General features: G+C 43.6%; 2 protein-coding genes across 9 annotated transcripts in view; both read left to right on the top strand.

Annotated features, from left to right (window-relative positions):
• LOC123752869 (protein FAM13A) overlaps nt 1-14,528 on the top strand; it is a 421,243-nt gene that overhangs the window by 99,830 nt on the left and 306,885 nt on the right. For all 8 annotated transcript variants that reach the window (XM_069311068.1, XM_069311074.1, XM_069311073.1 and 5 more), the window contains exon 2: nt 10,081-11,768. The gene's annotated coding sequence lies outside the window, so the exon portion shown is untranslated. The remainder of the gene's footprint in view (nt 1-10,080; nt 11,769-14,528) is intronic.
• LOC138355865 (uro-adherence factor A-like) lies at nt 13,082-13,846 on the top strand. Its single transcript, XM_069311408.1, has one exon. The coding sequence runs from the start codon at nt 13,082-13,084 to the stop codon at nt 13,844-13,846; it is 765 nt and encodes a 254-aa protein (XP_069167509.1).

Below are 14,528 nucleotides of genomic sequence, written 5' to 3'. Positions count from 1 at the left end.
GATTCCCGCACCGGATAGAAACAAATGGGCAAAGTTTCTTTCACCCTGAGTGCCCCTGTTACCTAGCAGTAAATATGTACCTTGGAGTTAGTCAGCTGTCACGGGCTGCTTCTTGGGGTGTGTGTGGTGTGGAGGAAAAAAAAAGTAGTTAGTAAACAGTCGAGAGTCGGGCCGAAAGAGCAAAGCTCAACCCCCGCAAACACAATTAGGTGAATACAACTAGGTGAAATATACACACACACTCATAGAAAAATGAGGGCTGTAATCAGAGGCAATGTATCGGACTGGAGAAATGTCACAAGTGGAGTACCACAGGGTTCAGTTCTTGCACCAGTGATGTTTATTGTCTACATAAATGATCTACCAGTTGGTATACAGAATTATATGAACATGTTTGCTGATGACGGTAAGATAATAGGAAGGATAAGAAACTTAGATGATTGTCATGCCCTTCAAGATGACCTGGACAAAATAAGTATATGGAGCTCCACTTGGCAAATGGAATTTAATGTTAATAAATGCCATGTTATGGAATGTGAAATAGGAGAACATAGACCCCACACAACCTATATATTATGTGAGAAATCTTTAAACAATTCTGATAAAGAAAGAGATCTAGGGGTGGTTCTAGATAGAAAACTATCACCTGAGGACCACATAAAGAATATTGTGCGAGGAGCCTATGCCACGCTTTCTAACTTCAGAATTGCTTTTAAATACATGGATGGCGATATACTAAAGAAATTGTTCATGACTTTTGTTAGGCCAAAGCTAGAATATGCAGCAGTTGTGTGGTGCCCATATCTTAAGAAGCACATCAACAAACTGGAAAAGGTGCAAAGACACGCTACTAAGTGGCTCCCAGAACTGAAGGGCAAGAGCTACGAGGAGAGGTTAGAGGCATTAAATATGCCAAAACTAGAAGACAAAAGAAAAAAAGGTGATATGATCACAACATACAAAATAGTAACAGGAATTGATAAAATCGATAGGGAAGATTTCCTGAGACCTGGAACTTTAAGAAAAAGAGGTCATAGATTTAAACTAGCTAAACACAGATGCCGAAGAAATATAACAAAATTCACTTTCACAAACAGAGTGGTAGACGGTTGGAACAAGTTAGGTGATAAGGTGGTGGAGGCCAAGACCGTCAGTAGTTTCAAAGCGTTATATGACAAAGAGTGCTGGGAAGACGGGGCACCACGAGCGTAGCTCTCATCCTGTAATTACACTTAGGTAATTACACAGAGAGAGAGAGAAAGACCTGGGGGTTGATATCACGCCAGACCTGTCCCCTGAAGCTCATATCAAAAGGATAACATCAGCGGCATACGCCAGGTTGACTAACATAAGAACGGCATTTAAAAACTTGTGTAAGGAATCTTTCAGAACATTATATACCACATATGTCAGACCAATCCTGGAGTATGCGGCTCCAACATGAAGTCCATATCTAGTCAAGCATAAGACTAAACTGGAAAAGGTTCAAAGGTTTGCCACCAGACTAGTACCCGAGCTGAGAGGTATGAGCTACGAGGAGAGACTACGGGAATTAAACCTCACTTCGTTGAAAGACAGAAGAGTTAGGGGGGACATGATCACCACATTCAAGATTCTCAAGGGAATCGACAGGGTAGATAAAGACAGGTTATTTAACACGAGGGGCACACGCACAAGGGGACACAGGTGGAAACTGAGTGCCCAAACGAGCCACAGAGATATTAGAAAGAACTTTTTTTAGTGTCAGAGTGGTTGACAGGAGGAATACACTAGGAAGTGATGTGGTGGAGGCTGACTCCATACACAGTTTCAAGTGTAGATATGATAGAGCCCAATAGGTTCAGGAATCTGTACACCAGTTGATTAATGGTTGAGAGGCGGGACCAAAGAGCCAGAGCTCAACAACCGCAAGCACAATTAGGTGAGTACACACACATGCGCGCGCGCGCGCGCGCACACACACACACACACACACACACACACACACACACACACACACACACACACACACACACACACACACACACACACACACACACACACACACACACACTTCAATGTAATTCAATTTTATTTCTGCTGGTCTTGCTTAAAGTTGTTATTGCGTCTGGACGTTGGTTCTTTCCGTTGCTGTGACGGGACGTGCGGTCCTGAACCTGGATTCATCAACTTCACCCAAGAACTTCGAAACCTGTTCATCTTTTTTCAATCTTTGGTGGCTTTGTTTACAAGTATTAAACAGTGTATGAGCCCCGGAGCACCAGAAGGCTGTTTATAACAATAAAATAATTTGACTGTGAAGTTTTGATGATCGTAAAAGGTTTAATAAATGTAAGCAAAGCCGCCAAAGATTGAGAAAAGATGAACAGGTTCGTAAGTACTCGGGGTAAATGTTTATTGAATCCCACCCCGCAGCCCGTCCTCCAAACAAACACCCAAAAGTGATTCCATCCACCCGCCAAACCCCCTGTTTATGAATGAAAAACGGTTTACACACGACTCACAACTGATTTCGTTCGAACACTTCCGGAACAAGTGCTTCACTGGCGAATTTTGTTCGAATCACAACGCTGTAAATGCTTCACCCACGTACTATAAGTACATACACATGTACATAAGTACATACACAGTTTCAAATGTAGATATGATAGAGCCCAGTAGGCTCAGGAATCTGTACACCAGTTGATTGACAGTTGAGAGGCGGGACCAAAGAGCCAAAGCTCAACCCCCGCAAGCACAATTAGGTGAGTACAAATAATTGCCAACAGAACCTAAACACCTAACCTAACCTAACCTAACCTAACCTATGCCTATATATGCACAATATGCTAATATAATATAATAATAATTTATACTTGAGAAAATTCCCGTTTTGAATGAATAGCATGTTAAAATATATGAATGTGTCTGTGGGGTTGACCGCTGGATGTAATGGACTTGAGTCGAGGACGGGTTGCTATAAATGCTTCACCCACGCACTACAAAATACAAATAATCGCCAACAGAACCTAAACACCTAACCTAACCTAACCTAACCTAACCTAACCTAACCTAACCTAACCTAACCTATGCCTATATATGCACAATATGTTAATATATTATAATATGAATTTATATTTGAGAAAATTCCTGTTTTGAATGATCCGCATGTTAACATTTATGAATGCGTCTGTGGGGTCGACCACTAGATGTTGTTGTTGTTGTTGTTGTTGTTGTTGTTGTTGTTGGTGGTGGTGGTAGATCTTAATGAAGACACTAATAATTGTTGTTGGTGACGGTGGTGGTGGTGGTGGTGGTGGTGGATCTTAATGAAGACACTAATAATTGTTGTTGGTGACGGTGGTGGTGGTGGTGAATCTTAATGAAGACCCTAATAATTGTTGTTGGTGGTGGTGGTGGATCTTAATGAAGACACTAATAATTGTTGTTGGTGACGGTGGTGGTGGTGGTGACGGTGGTGGTGGACCTTACTGCAAACAGTAATTGTTTTGGGCCATGGTGATTTAGAGACTCGGGTGACGTGTGTTTAAGAGATCACCACCAGTGCTTAGAGAAGTTGTCCAGTAAACTTATCAACACATTTTAGTGAGTACAGGAAAATAACATAGAAAAGTCAGACCCTCAGAACGCTGTATATAACTTACCTAAGACATAGTGCGCTCCAATAGCGTCTTCCCGCCTGGAATTTCCACCTCAAAAGGGCACACACACGGGCGATGTATTCACCTAGTTGTGTTTGCGGGGGTTGAGATTTGCTCTTTCGGCCCGCCTCTCAACTGTCAATCAACTGTTTACTAACTAAATTTTTTTTCCCACACACACACACACACACACACACACACACACACACACACACACACACACACACACACACACACACACACACACACACACACACACACACACACACACACCAAGTACTCTGTACTCTCCAAGTTGTGCTTGCGGGGGTTGAGCTTGGGCTCTTGGGTCGCAGTAAGTGTGGAGAGATACGCGGCACTGTTCACTGTATACTACACCCACTAGCCTTACCTTCGGGGGCAGGCTGCGAGAACTGGACACCAGCACACAAGATGGATGAGGCAACATAAGGGACATGAGTGCCACGTCTAAGATTCTGACGGCAAATGACAAACTTTTCTGAAAAGTAATCTTCAGGGAACATGAATGGATGGATGCTAGGCACACAGTGACTCACAGTTGTTGGAAATACTTATTGTATACTCATAACTTATTGGTATAAATCGTGGGAAATAATGGGGAGAAGTATAGAGCTGTACCACAGATGCGTGCGTGTGGGTGACTTGGGGCGCGGGTTCGAGTCCACCACCCTGCTCCAAAGATTTCTTCAATTGAAGAAGTATGTGAGATTAAACACAGTAAACACAGTTTTAAATGTAAACGTGATACAAAATTTAGAATAATCAGTACATTGAGCAAATTATACTCGACACTACTAGAACATCTAGATGAACACACCAGTTGATTGACGGTTGACAGGCGGGAACCAAAGAGTTGAAGCTCAAACCCCCCCCCCCCCCCCCCCCCCGCAAGCATAACTGGGTGAGAGTACAACTAGGCAACTAGATGAATACACACAAAGTTGGCCTCTAGACCGCTTTTACGATGTATATAACGCCAGAGTGTAAATATTAGGGGGTCTCCCGTTGGACTCCTGGCATAATTTGCATTCGGGGCATTTGTTTTTTCGGGGTCAGTGGGGGGCGTGGGTCCCCGGTGCGGGCGAGGGGGGCACCGTTAAGCCTGCTCCAAGACGGTGGTTAGGTGGTCAACAGCACGCCACAAGCCTGGAGCCAGATTCACGAAAGCACTTACGCAAACACTTACGAACGTGTACATCTTTCCTCAATCTTTGACGGCTTTGTTTACACTTATTAAACAGTTAATGAGCTCCGAAGCACCAGAAGGCTGTTTATAACAATAACAACAGCTGAATGGGAAGTTTTCATGCTTGTAAACTGTTTAATAAATGTAACCAAAGCCGTCACAGTTTGAGGAAAGATGTACACGCGCGTAAGTGCTTGCGTAACTGCTTCGTGAATCTGGCCCCAGGTCCTGGAGTGGAGGCTCTTGTCTCCACATTCCGGGTCCCCGTGTCCATGAAGCAATGTTAACAGTGTTCTCATTACACCACATTATTGTCTCTTGTGTTGAGAGCAAAATCTATGGGTTTGGCATTTTTAAATTTGTAAAGGTTTTTATAGACAACAAATTACAGGTTGTAGGAGAACGTCTAATTTGACATGTTGTTAGTTGTATTGAATCGCTGCAAGTAATCAATAACACCAATAAAATCAACTGAAGTTGCTATTTTCATGCACAAAATGTTCTTCTGAGATGATTGTATGCCACGCTACAGCAAACTGTATGATTTATTTTAGCTGCTATACATGCAAATAGGCAAAGATTATGTAAAGTGAAAGTAATTGAGTCCTAAACCAACCTCCAAGATATTCTATTATTTTAAATTATATATTCCCAAAAGACATGTGAGACCCTGGTGAGAAGAGCTCTTCTGCTCAAGCTGGAGGAGTCTGATCGAAGCAGTCAAGGGGCACACACGTGTCTTAAGTCCTACATGAAACAGTCTTGAGAGTGTCCTTATAGTGCTTCATAACGAGGTGATTGGATATCGCATCTGACAGCTCACGGAGCGTTTAACACATGAGCGTTTGCTCAGGACCACATGAACCATGCTCAGTTGAGTGGGCTCTACTGTGCTGAGATGCAGCACCATGAGCACACATATTCTGAGACATGACATGCTCATGAGCACACACATCCTGAGACATGACATGCTCATGAGCACACACATCCTGAGACATGACATGCTCATGAGCACACACATCCTGAGACATGACATGCTCATGAGCACACACATCCTGAGACATGACATGCTCATGAGCACACACATCCTGAGACATGACATGCTCTGGAGTCTGGTGACTTGTATGTAAACAGACATGACATCGCTTTCATCCCTATTGATCCTGAGCGTGAGATAGAACATGAAAACAGAAGCATAGAAGTGTTGGGAGGAATAGTCGCCATTATACTCAGAAAACAGTCAGTCAGAAAATTCCAGATTGGTCAAGGAATTTGGACAAATCAGTGGCATGTATTGTATGAAATCCAGAAAATGGGAAAAAACACCACAAACTCTCAGGATCCAAACATTCCAGGATGTTCACAAATGTCTCCAGAATGAAAGCTATCACTGTTGGCCATGATGATCCCTTTGTTGATAATTCAAATGAGACTGTCAGTATTATGAGAAAGGCACTTATGCAAGTCAAACATGATACCCTCAACGAGTGAAGTAGGGGGAAAGGCAACATTCAGCAAGTTTAACTGAAAGAATACTCCAAGTCAAGTCATCTATGGGTCGCCCCCATGAAGGAAGCCTCTATGAAGCTGTTTAAGGATTGCTCAAAGTGCATCAAGGCAAAGGTCAAGGAGAAAGTTTCGGTGCTTCGAGAAAAGAGACATCTCCAAGTCAGGTTTATCATTGTGTTAAGAAGCCGGCCTAAAATTGCCCTAAAAGACTCGATCAGAAGGAATGAATTCTCTGCCCTACCAAGAGAGATGAGAGAAACTCATAGGTAGGACATCTGAGAGAATTCTCAGATGCCCTACCATATGCCCTACCTCTTGTTGCTGGATGGAAGCATGCACCTTGCATATGACAAGTGTAAAGTCTTGAATGACATAAAGGATCTTGCACAATTTCATTAGCAACAGAATATCCAAAGTTTTCCAGCTGAGTATGCTGAACCTCTTCGACTCCAAACGTGCTACAAGGAAGTGCGGATCAAACTGCTGATGTTCCGACGGAAAACCAGAAAAGGGCCATCATTTAGGATGAAACTGGTCAGTTCCATACCGAAGACTGACAAGATGAACACCTGCAAGGGCTTTGCTGATGTCTTTGTTGCAAGTCTATTTGAAGCAACAGCTGGTTATAAAGAAGTCGGTCTGATCTTTGATCGATATCTTCAAGGATCCTTGAAGGAGAACATGAAAGAAAAGCGCACACCAGGTAATGAGATTGAGTATCATGTACATTACAGTCCAGTTCTCACAGACATATTGAAGCAGTTTCTGTCTCGCATTCAGACAATGGCAGAATTGACATACTATCTGGCAAAGAAGTTTCTGCTGTATTTCTCACGAAACACACAGACAGATTTCGTAGTTGTGTCAGGTACTACAACATGCAGTAACCATACAGTAACCATGGTAGCTTTGAAGAAAATCTTGACAAACACAATCATGAGGTGACTGACCCTCATCATCCTTCATGTCATTGTTGCCAGAAACAACTGGCCATCTGCAGCACTTGACTTATGTTCACATTTACTGATGTCCTCTAACTGCTTGGGCATTGGTACCCACGTCTGTGCCCAGCTACAAGGTATCTGATAGGACAGGGTTCGTCAAGGCGTTCTATCTTAGAGGGGCCACTATATTAGGGACTTGGTGAGGAAAAGCCCCAAACAATGGCTTTCGAGCCTTCACTGAAGCAAACACTACGGCAAGGTTTTCTAGCGAACAAAAGCTCCATCCTTCTAAACATTTTTTTGCCTCTAATCATCATATTGCTCATGCCCTTGGGGCACCTGTAAGGCAAGACAATCCCCCCAGTGATGAAACCGGGAAAGCTTTGGAGAGATTTGTATACAGACTGTACAGTCAAAGGACAACACGCATACAAGTGACAAAGCTCTTGTATATATTTTCACAGCAGTAAGCAGAAGGGTAAAACCTACCGCCCACCCTTGGAACACAAACGCGACACATTTCAGGAGTACTTCATGTGGCCATGATATGGGTTCAGTGCTGATACTCCACCTTCATGTGGCCATGATATGGGTTCAGTGCTGATACTCCACCTTCATGTGGCCATGATATGGGTTCAGTGCTGATACTCCACAGTCAGAATTTCCATCCCTAACCAACTGTGGGTGGAAGGAAGAAGAGACAATATTTAATATTGTCTCTTCAATGGAAAACAATATTTTAATTATAACATTTCATGCCACGGAATTACATAACGACCCCAACTACTAGAGCTGGCAGGGTTAAACAGCCAGGGGTCGAGCCTGGCCCCAGGCCGAACTCGGGGAGTAGGAGAACTCTCGGAATCCTCTCCAGGTAAGATCCAGGTAAGAAGGTTGAGGGAACTCTACCTCAAGACCCGTGCATAGGGAAAGGGCGAGGGCTGATCTGGTCAAGACACACACCGGGGAGAGATAAGGTAGATAAGGTCGAGATGTGTAGGTATAGCAAGGAGAGAATGTTAGGGTATGGTAGGAAACTGGTGACAGAAGACGTTAGGCACGCAACGAAACACTTCAGCCTGAGTATTGAACAAATGGAATGAGAGAAATTAAGGCGTTTAAAGAATAGAGACGATAAGAAAGATATCTGACTGCAGCCACTGTTGCATCAGGTGACCGACAGCTGAAGCTCGACTGACAGCCACATTTAGGCGAGTACAGAGTGATAATGAGCGTCATCAGTAACGTGTACGTCAAGGCGATACTTGGATGCCCCTCCCTCCCTCCCTCCTCACAAGCTATAGCTTATCTTGAGATGATTTCGGGGCTTTAGTGTCCCTGCGGCCCGGTCCTCGACCAGGCCTCCACCCCCAAGAAGCAACCCGTGACAGCTGACTAACACCCAGGTACCTATTTTACTGCTAGGTAACAGGGGCATAGGGTGAAAGAAACTCTGCCCATTGTTTCTCGCCGGCGCCTGGGATCGAACCCAGGATCACGAGTCCAGCGTGCTGTCCGCTCGGCTCCCTACATATATATTATAAAATGTAACATGGAGGATCAAAAAAGAAAGCGCCCAGGAATCTATTAAATCAAGAAAATATTCTGCATCATTTATATATATAGTGAAATAATGAGGTTGAGGGTGAGGCCAGTGGGAGGTGATCTGGATAACAATTATGGGATCAGGATAATGATGAGATTACAGATACAAGCGGCCAGATGACCTGACACTACATGACTAAACTCATTAGTGATATTATTGGCTTAAACTGCACGTTTAAGTATTTAGTATTTATTAAGTATAATACCACATCAAGTATTTAGTTGAATTACTGTTCTGCAGTTTAGCTAGAGGTCAAAACGACATTAAATTCATTATTTATGTGATATTTTTTAACAATGGGTAGGCCAAAAGGACAGTACAATACCCCAATTTTTTTTTTAAATCATAATAAAAATTGTTTCTGCAATTTGTGTAGAAGCGTGTAGGGTAAAGTGGCGGCGCAAACCCCCCAATAACCTATTAATTAATCCTCTCCATTGTGGTGCAATATTTACAACACTACATGAATGTTACACTCCAGCCCCAATGTTACAATATAATATTACACTTTATTCAACTTAATTCAACATGTTTCTGCGTATGTGTGAGTTACATGCGGAAAATGTTGAAACATTGATCTAATCGATTGGGTAATAATCTCGCATGTGATGTCCTGAATTCATTTCCCCTGAATCCTCACCTCACCGCATGTGATGTATGACTTCGTCTGCAGTTGCACTGGTTGGCACAGCCATGGCTGGGCGGCTTGTGGGTCCCAAGTTCGATGTCCGATGGTGCAAGTGATTGGTCACTGTTCCCTCTCTGTCCTCATATCTCGGCTCCCTGCCATCATATTCCTTTCCAAGTGCTGCATATAGTCATGCTGGCTTAGTGCTTTCTCCTGATAAATACCTTACCTCACGCCAGCAGTGTGACAGCAAGATCAGTGTGTTGTGGTGTGTGCAGTTGAGGGACTAGTGTTTTGGGGAGAGGTTCACAGTGTCGATGTGGGCCTTTAATATCAAAACACGCTAATGGACTGTCACTCATGTATAACGATTGAGTAATAACGTTTGATATTTATTGTATTTGCTGATGATGGTTGTATTATATTTTTTGTAAATATTGTGTATTTACTTGGTATTCTGTATCATGCTTTTGTGTGTTGATAGTGGGTATGTGGTTTGTGTTTGTTTAAGACTGATAAATGTTTTATCTTATCTTGGTTGTCAGGTGTGGGAGGAGGCGAGCGTGAGCAGTAGAAGAAGCTACAACGAGAGAAGCAGCAGGAGAAGCAGTAGCAGCAAGAGCAGCAGCAGCAGCAGGTTTGGGGCAGTGCACTGGAGTCCTGATGGTTGTCCGGCGTGCCTTATGTTGAGCCTGCGCCTTGTGTCAACCAGGTCGCTCAAACAGCCGTAGACAGGGACCATCATGTGCCGTGACAGAGATATGAACCCCTGACCTTTCTTTCTACCCGCCCGCCGCCCATCATCATAGTCGTCGCCGCCGCCGCCGCAGCCGCTGCCAACACCACGTGACCGACCACCACAACTGTACAGTGCTACTACCATCACCACCACGCCGTCCCAGCCGTCACCACGCCGTCACCAGTCGGCCAGGCGCGTCACCACGCCCTCACCCTTGCTAGCAACACGCCTCGCACCGTCACCAACTAGCCCGAGTCACCCCCGCGTAAGCTGAGTTCGCCTAGGTTGTGGCTAGGCCCACGGGCCAACAAGGTACAGCGTATTCCAATAGCTTCAAGAATCTACCAACATATCACAGGAGCTACCAGGATTTTCCAGGACCTCATAGGATCTCACAGGATTTTCTAGCCGAGAGGCGAGTGGCAGTGCCTGGTGAGAGTCAAGGCCGGCCAGCGCCCCCCGCCCCATCCCACGAGTCCTGACCTACTTTACACCAGTGAGACACCGAGTGGCGGGAATCCTTGCGTCAGCTTCAGCAGCGGCTTACTGAGTGAACCAACGTTTATCCTCCTCCTACCCCCCCTCCCTCACCCTATCCCACCACCACCAACTTCATACCCAGAACACCACTATATTATCTCTCGACTCCAGGCCAGGGTAACCCCCCCTCTTCTCTCCCTCCCTCTCACCCTCTCCCTCTACCCCCTCGTCTCTCGGTTCCCTCTAGCCGAGAATAAACCTCCCTGCATCCTTCTCATCTATAGCTTGTCTACCCGAACACCTTCCCAGACACCTCATCTCGAACCCCTACCTTTCATTACCCCTTCCCTTCCCCCCCTCCCCTCCGCCATCTCCCCTCCTTCCACTTCCACAGTCTCTGGGAGCCACAGTGAAACACAACCTCCTCTCTCTCTCCCTACATCCATGGTTGCGGGCTAAAATTCGTGTAAAAAGTGTATATATATAAGAAATACTGTACATATATACTAGTTCCGAGGGCGATGCTTTAATGAGTGCATGTGATAATATAAATATATAAATACCTATATATCTACAAGATATACTTTATTTGAGGAACTATACAAAGAGAAATCTATTTAATTTTTGGAGAAAATATAAAAAAAAATGCTTTGAGTGAAAAAAAAAAAGTTTGCAAGAGGATTGTATGGTGTAATCTTGGGGTCTGTGTTTGAGTTTTCTCTGCGTAGCTTTGGCTAGGTGTCTAATGAAATATTCTGCTTGAAGGATTGCTTCACAAGAAAGAGGTTTAAAGTCAAATATCACGTCAGACAAAAAGAGATCTTTGGAAATAGAATACAAGAACAAGTATAGGGTGCAGCAAGACAGCAAGTGAACTACTGCACTAAGCATTACAACAAGGAGGACTGACGTCACGGAACGTCAGTTTTCTTGGAAAGGAAAGTTAACAAGAACACGTTAGAAGAACCACCATCACGAAGCTTCAACGGGTCACCACGTCTGTCCTTTTCTCAGGTGAGTCCTCTGGCCTCTTGGTCCTTTCTCAGGTGAGTCCCCTGGCCTCTTGGTCCTTTCTCAGGTGAGTCCCCTGGCCTCTTGGTCCTTACTCAGGTGAGTCCCCTGGCCTCTTGGTCCTTACTCAGGTGAGTCCCCTGGCCTCTTGGTCCTTACTCAGGTGAGTCCCCTGGCCTCTTGGTCCTTACTCAGGTGAGTCCCCTGGCCTCTTGGTCCTTACTCAGGTGAGTCCCCTGGCCTCTTGGTCCTTTTCTCAAGAAGTGGTCCACAGGGCTCTATACAAGGTAGCTGAGGTAAGTTGACACGTGTAGTTTTGTTTATTTATTCTTCACCCTTTATTTTGCATGTGACTTGCTGAATACGTTAGTCAAGTACGTAACCAAATGACTTGTTTACTTATACATTTACATGTTGCTTTTGCAATGAGTTATTGTGGTATTGTTTACTCAGGTAAAGGACTACGGCGGTTTTTTTTCCCGAGACTGTGTTCCTTTATAATGTGTCGGTTTGAGCATCACCTAGTTAGCTTTTTTGACACACTCCACATCATATAGTCTAGGGTAGCTGCACTAATGCAGATGTACCTCATATCTTAATAAAAAAAAAGGTTTGAGAAAACATCACGAGGCAATGTTCTGGCGTGTGTGTGTGTGTGTGTCTGTCGCGGATCGAACGCTGATACTTCATGAAGCGAAGTGTTATATAGTGGTCACCCTACCGACCAGTCCTAGGAGTGGAACCGCCACGGTAGGAACAAGTGTAATTTCTCCGGTTAGTTGACCGACCGGGCCCAAGAACCGAACATTACTCGTCCAGACGCTGGTCTAGGTAAGCAAGCAAGGACTTACGCAGTGCCTGAAGGGACAAGTGTTGGGCAGTTGAGAACTCTGCAAACAACCCAATTCGTGGCTCTTGTGAGTCGTAAAGCTCAAAGCCAAACTTGCAATGACTCAACTCCTTCTTCAATTGCATAGATCAGCCGTCGGTCTCAACCCTTGTCAATGTGTTCTCTAGATTGTCTGTTTGTCTTTGACTTCTTTGGTTCTTTATTATGCATTACTCCTGTTTTGTTTTGTAATTTTAGTTATTTAGTTTTTTCTTTCCCTTTCGTGTCCTTATTTCTTCCATCTTTCCAAACTTCTCTTGATTTTATTTATTATGTTTTGCTTCTTTTCTTAAGAATATTTTACTTCTTTATTTCTCTTCTTCTCCTCTCGTCTTTCTTCGTTTTGCTCCGTTTTGCTTCTACTTTTCATTGCGTTCTTTCTTCTTCTCTTCTTCTTCCCATCTCATGCTATTCCTTCGTTCTTCTAATGTTTCATCTTACGTCTTCCTTCTCATATTCTGCAGCTCTCAAGACTTTCTGTGTCACTGAAAGTTTAACTGTCACTGAAAGTTTAACTGTCACTGAAAGTTTAACTGTCACTGAAAGTTTAACTGTAACTGAAAGTTTAACTGTAACTGAAAGTTTAACTGTCACTGAAAGTTTAACTGTCACTGAAAGTTTAACTGTCACTGAAAGTTTAACTGTCACTGAAAGTTTAACTGTCACTGAAAGTTTAACTGTCACTGAAAGTTTAACTGTCACTGAAAGTTTAACTGTCACTGAAAGTTTAACTGTCACTGAAAGTTTAACTGTCACTGAAAGTTTAACTGTCACTGAAAGTTTAACTGTAACTGAAAGTTTAACTGTAACTGAAAGTTTAACTGTCACTGAAAGTTTAACTGTCACTGAAAGTTTAACTGTCACTGAAAGTTTAACTGTCACTGAAAGTTTAACTGTCACTGAAAGTTTAACTGTCACTGAAAGTTTAACTGTAACTGAAAGTTTAACTGTCACTGAAAGTTTAACTGTCACTGAAAGTTTAACTGTCACTGAAAGTTTAACTGTCACTGAAAGTTTAACTGTCACTGAAAGTTTAACTGTAACTGAAAGTTTAACTGTAACTGAAAGTTTAACTGTCACTGAAAGTTTAACTGTCACTGAAAGTTTAACTGTCACTGAAAGTTTAACTGTCACTGAAAGTTTAATTGACAATGAAAGTTTAACTGTCACTGAAAGTTTAAGTGGAATATGATATAAAAGATTATATAACTCAGCGAGAAAGAGGTTACTTAAGGTTAATAAGACTGGCAGAGGACTCTGGGAAGGCTCGCCGGAGTTACATATGTGAGCTGGTTCTAATTTAGTTGACCTCTCTCTCTCTCTTTAACTTTCAAGTCTTGTGCTGACGTTCTGCACGTGCGTGTGTGTTTGTGTGCGTGTGAGTGTGTGTGTGTGTGTGTGTGTTTGTGTGCGTGTGAGTGTGTGTGTGTGTGTGTGTGTGAGAGAGAGTATGTGTGTGTGCGTGTGCGCGCGTGTGTGTGTACTCACCTATTTGTACTCACCTAGTTGTGTTTGCGGGGGTTGAGCTCTGGCTCTTTGGTTCCGCCTCTCAACCGTCAATTAACAGGTGTACAGATTCCTGAGCCTATTGGGCTCTTATCATATCTACACTTGAAACTGTGTATGGAGTCAGCCTCCACCACATCACTTCCTAATGCATTCCATTTGTCAACAACTCTGACACTAACAATGTGTTTTCTAATATCTCTGTGGCTCATTTGGGCACTCAGTTTCCACTTGTGTCCCCTTGTGCGTGTGCCCGTTGTGTTAAATAGCCTGTCTTTATCTACCCTATCAATTCCCTTCAGAATCTTGAATGTGGTGATCATGTCCCCCCTAATTCAGATATCATTGATACCTTCGGATAAAGACAA

Source organism: Procambarus clarkii, chromosome 69 (genome assembly GCF_040958095.1).
Source record: "Procambarus clarkii isolate CNS0578487 chromosome 69, FALCON_Pclarkii_2.0, whole genome shotgun sequence".
NCBI lineage: Eukaryota > Metazoa > Arthropoda > Malacostraca > Decapoda > Cambaridae > Procambarus > Procambarus clarkii.
This window is presented reverse-complemented; position numbering and strand designations above follow the sequence as displayed.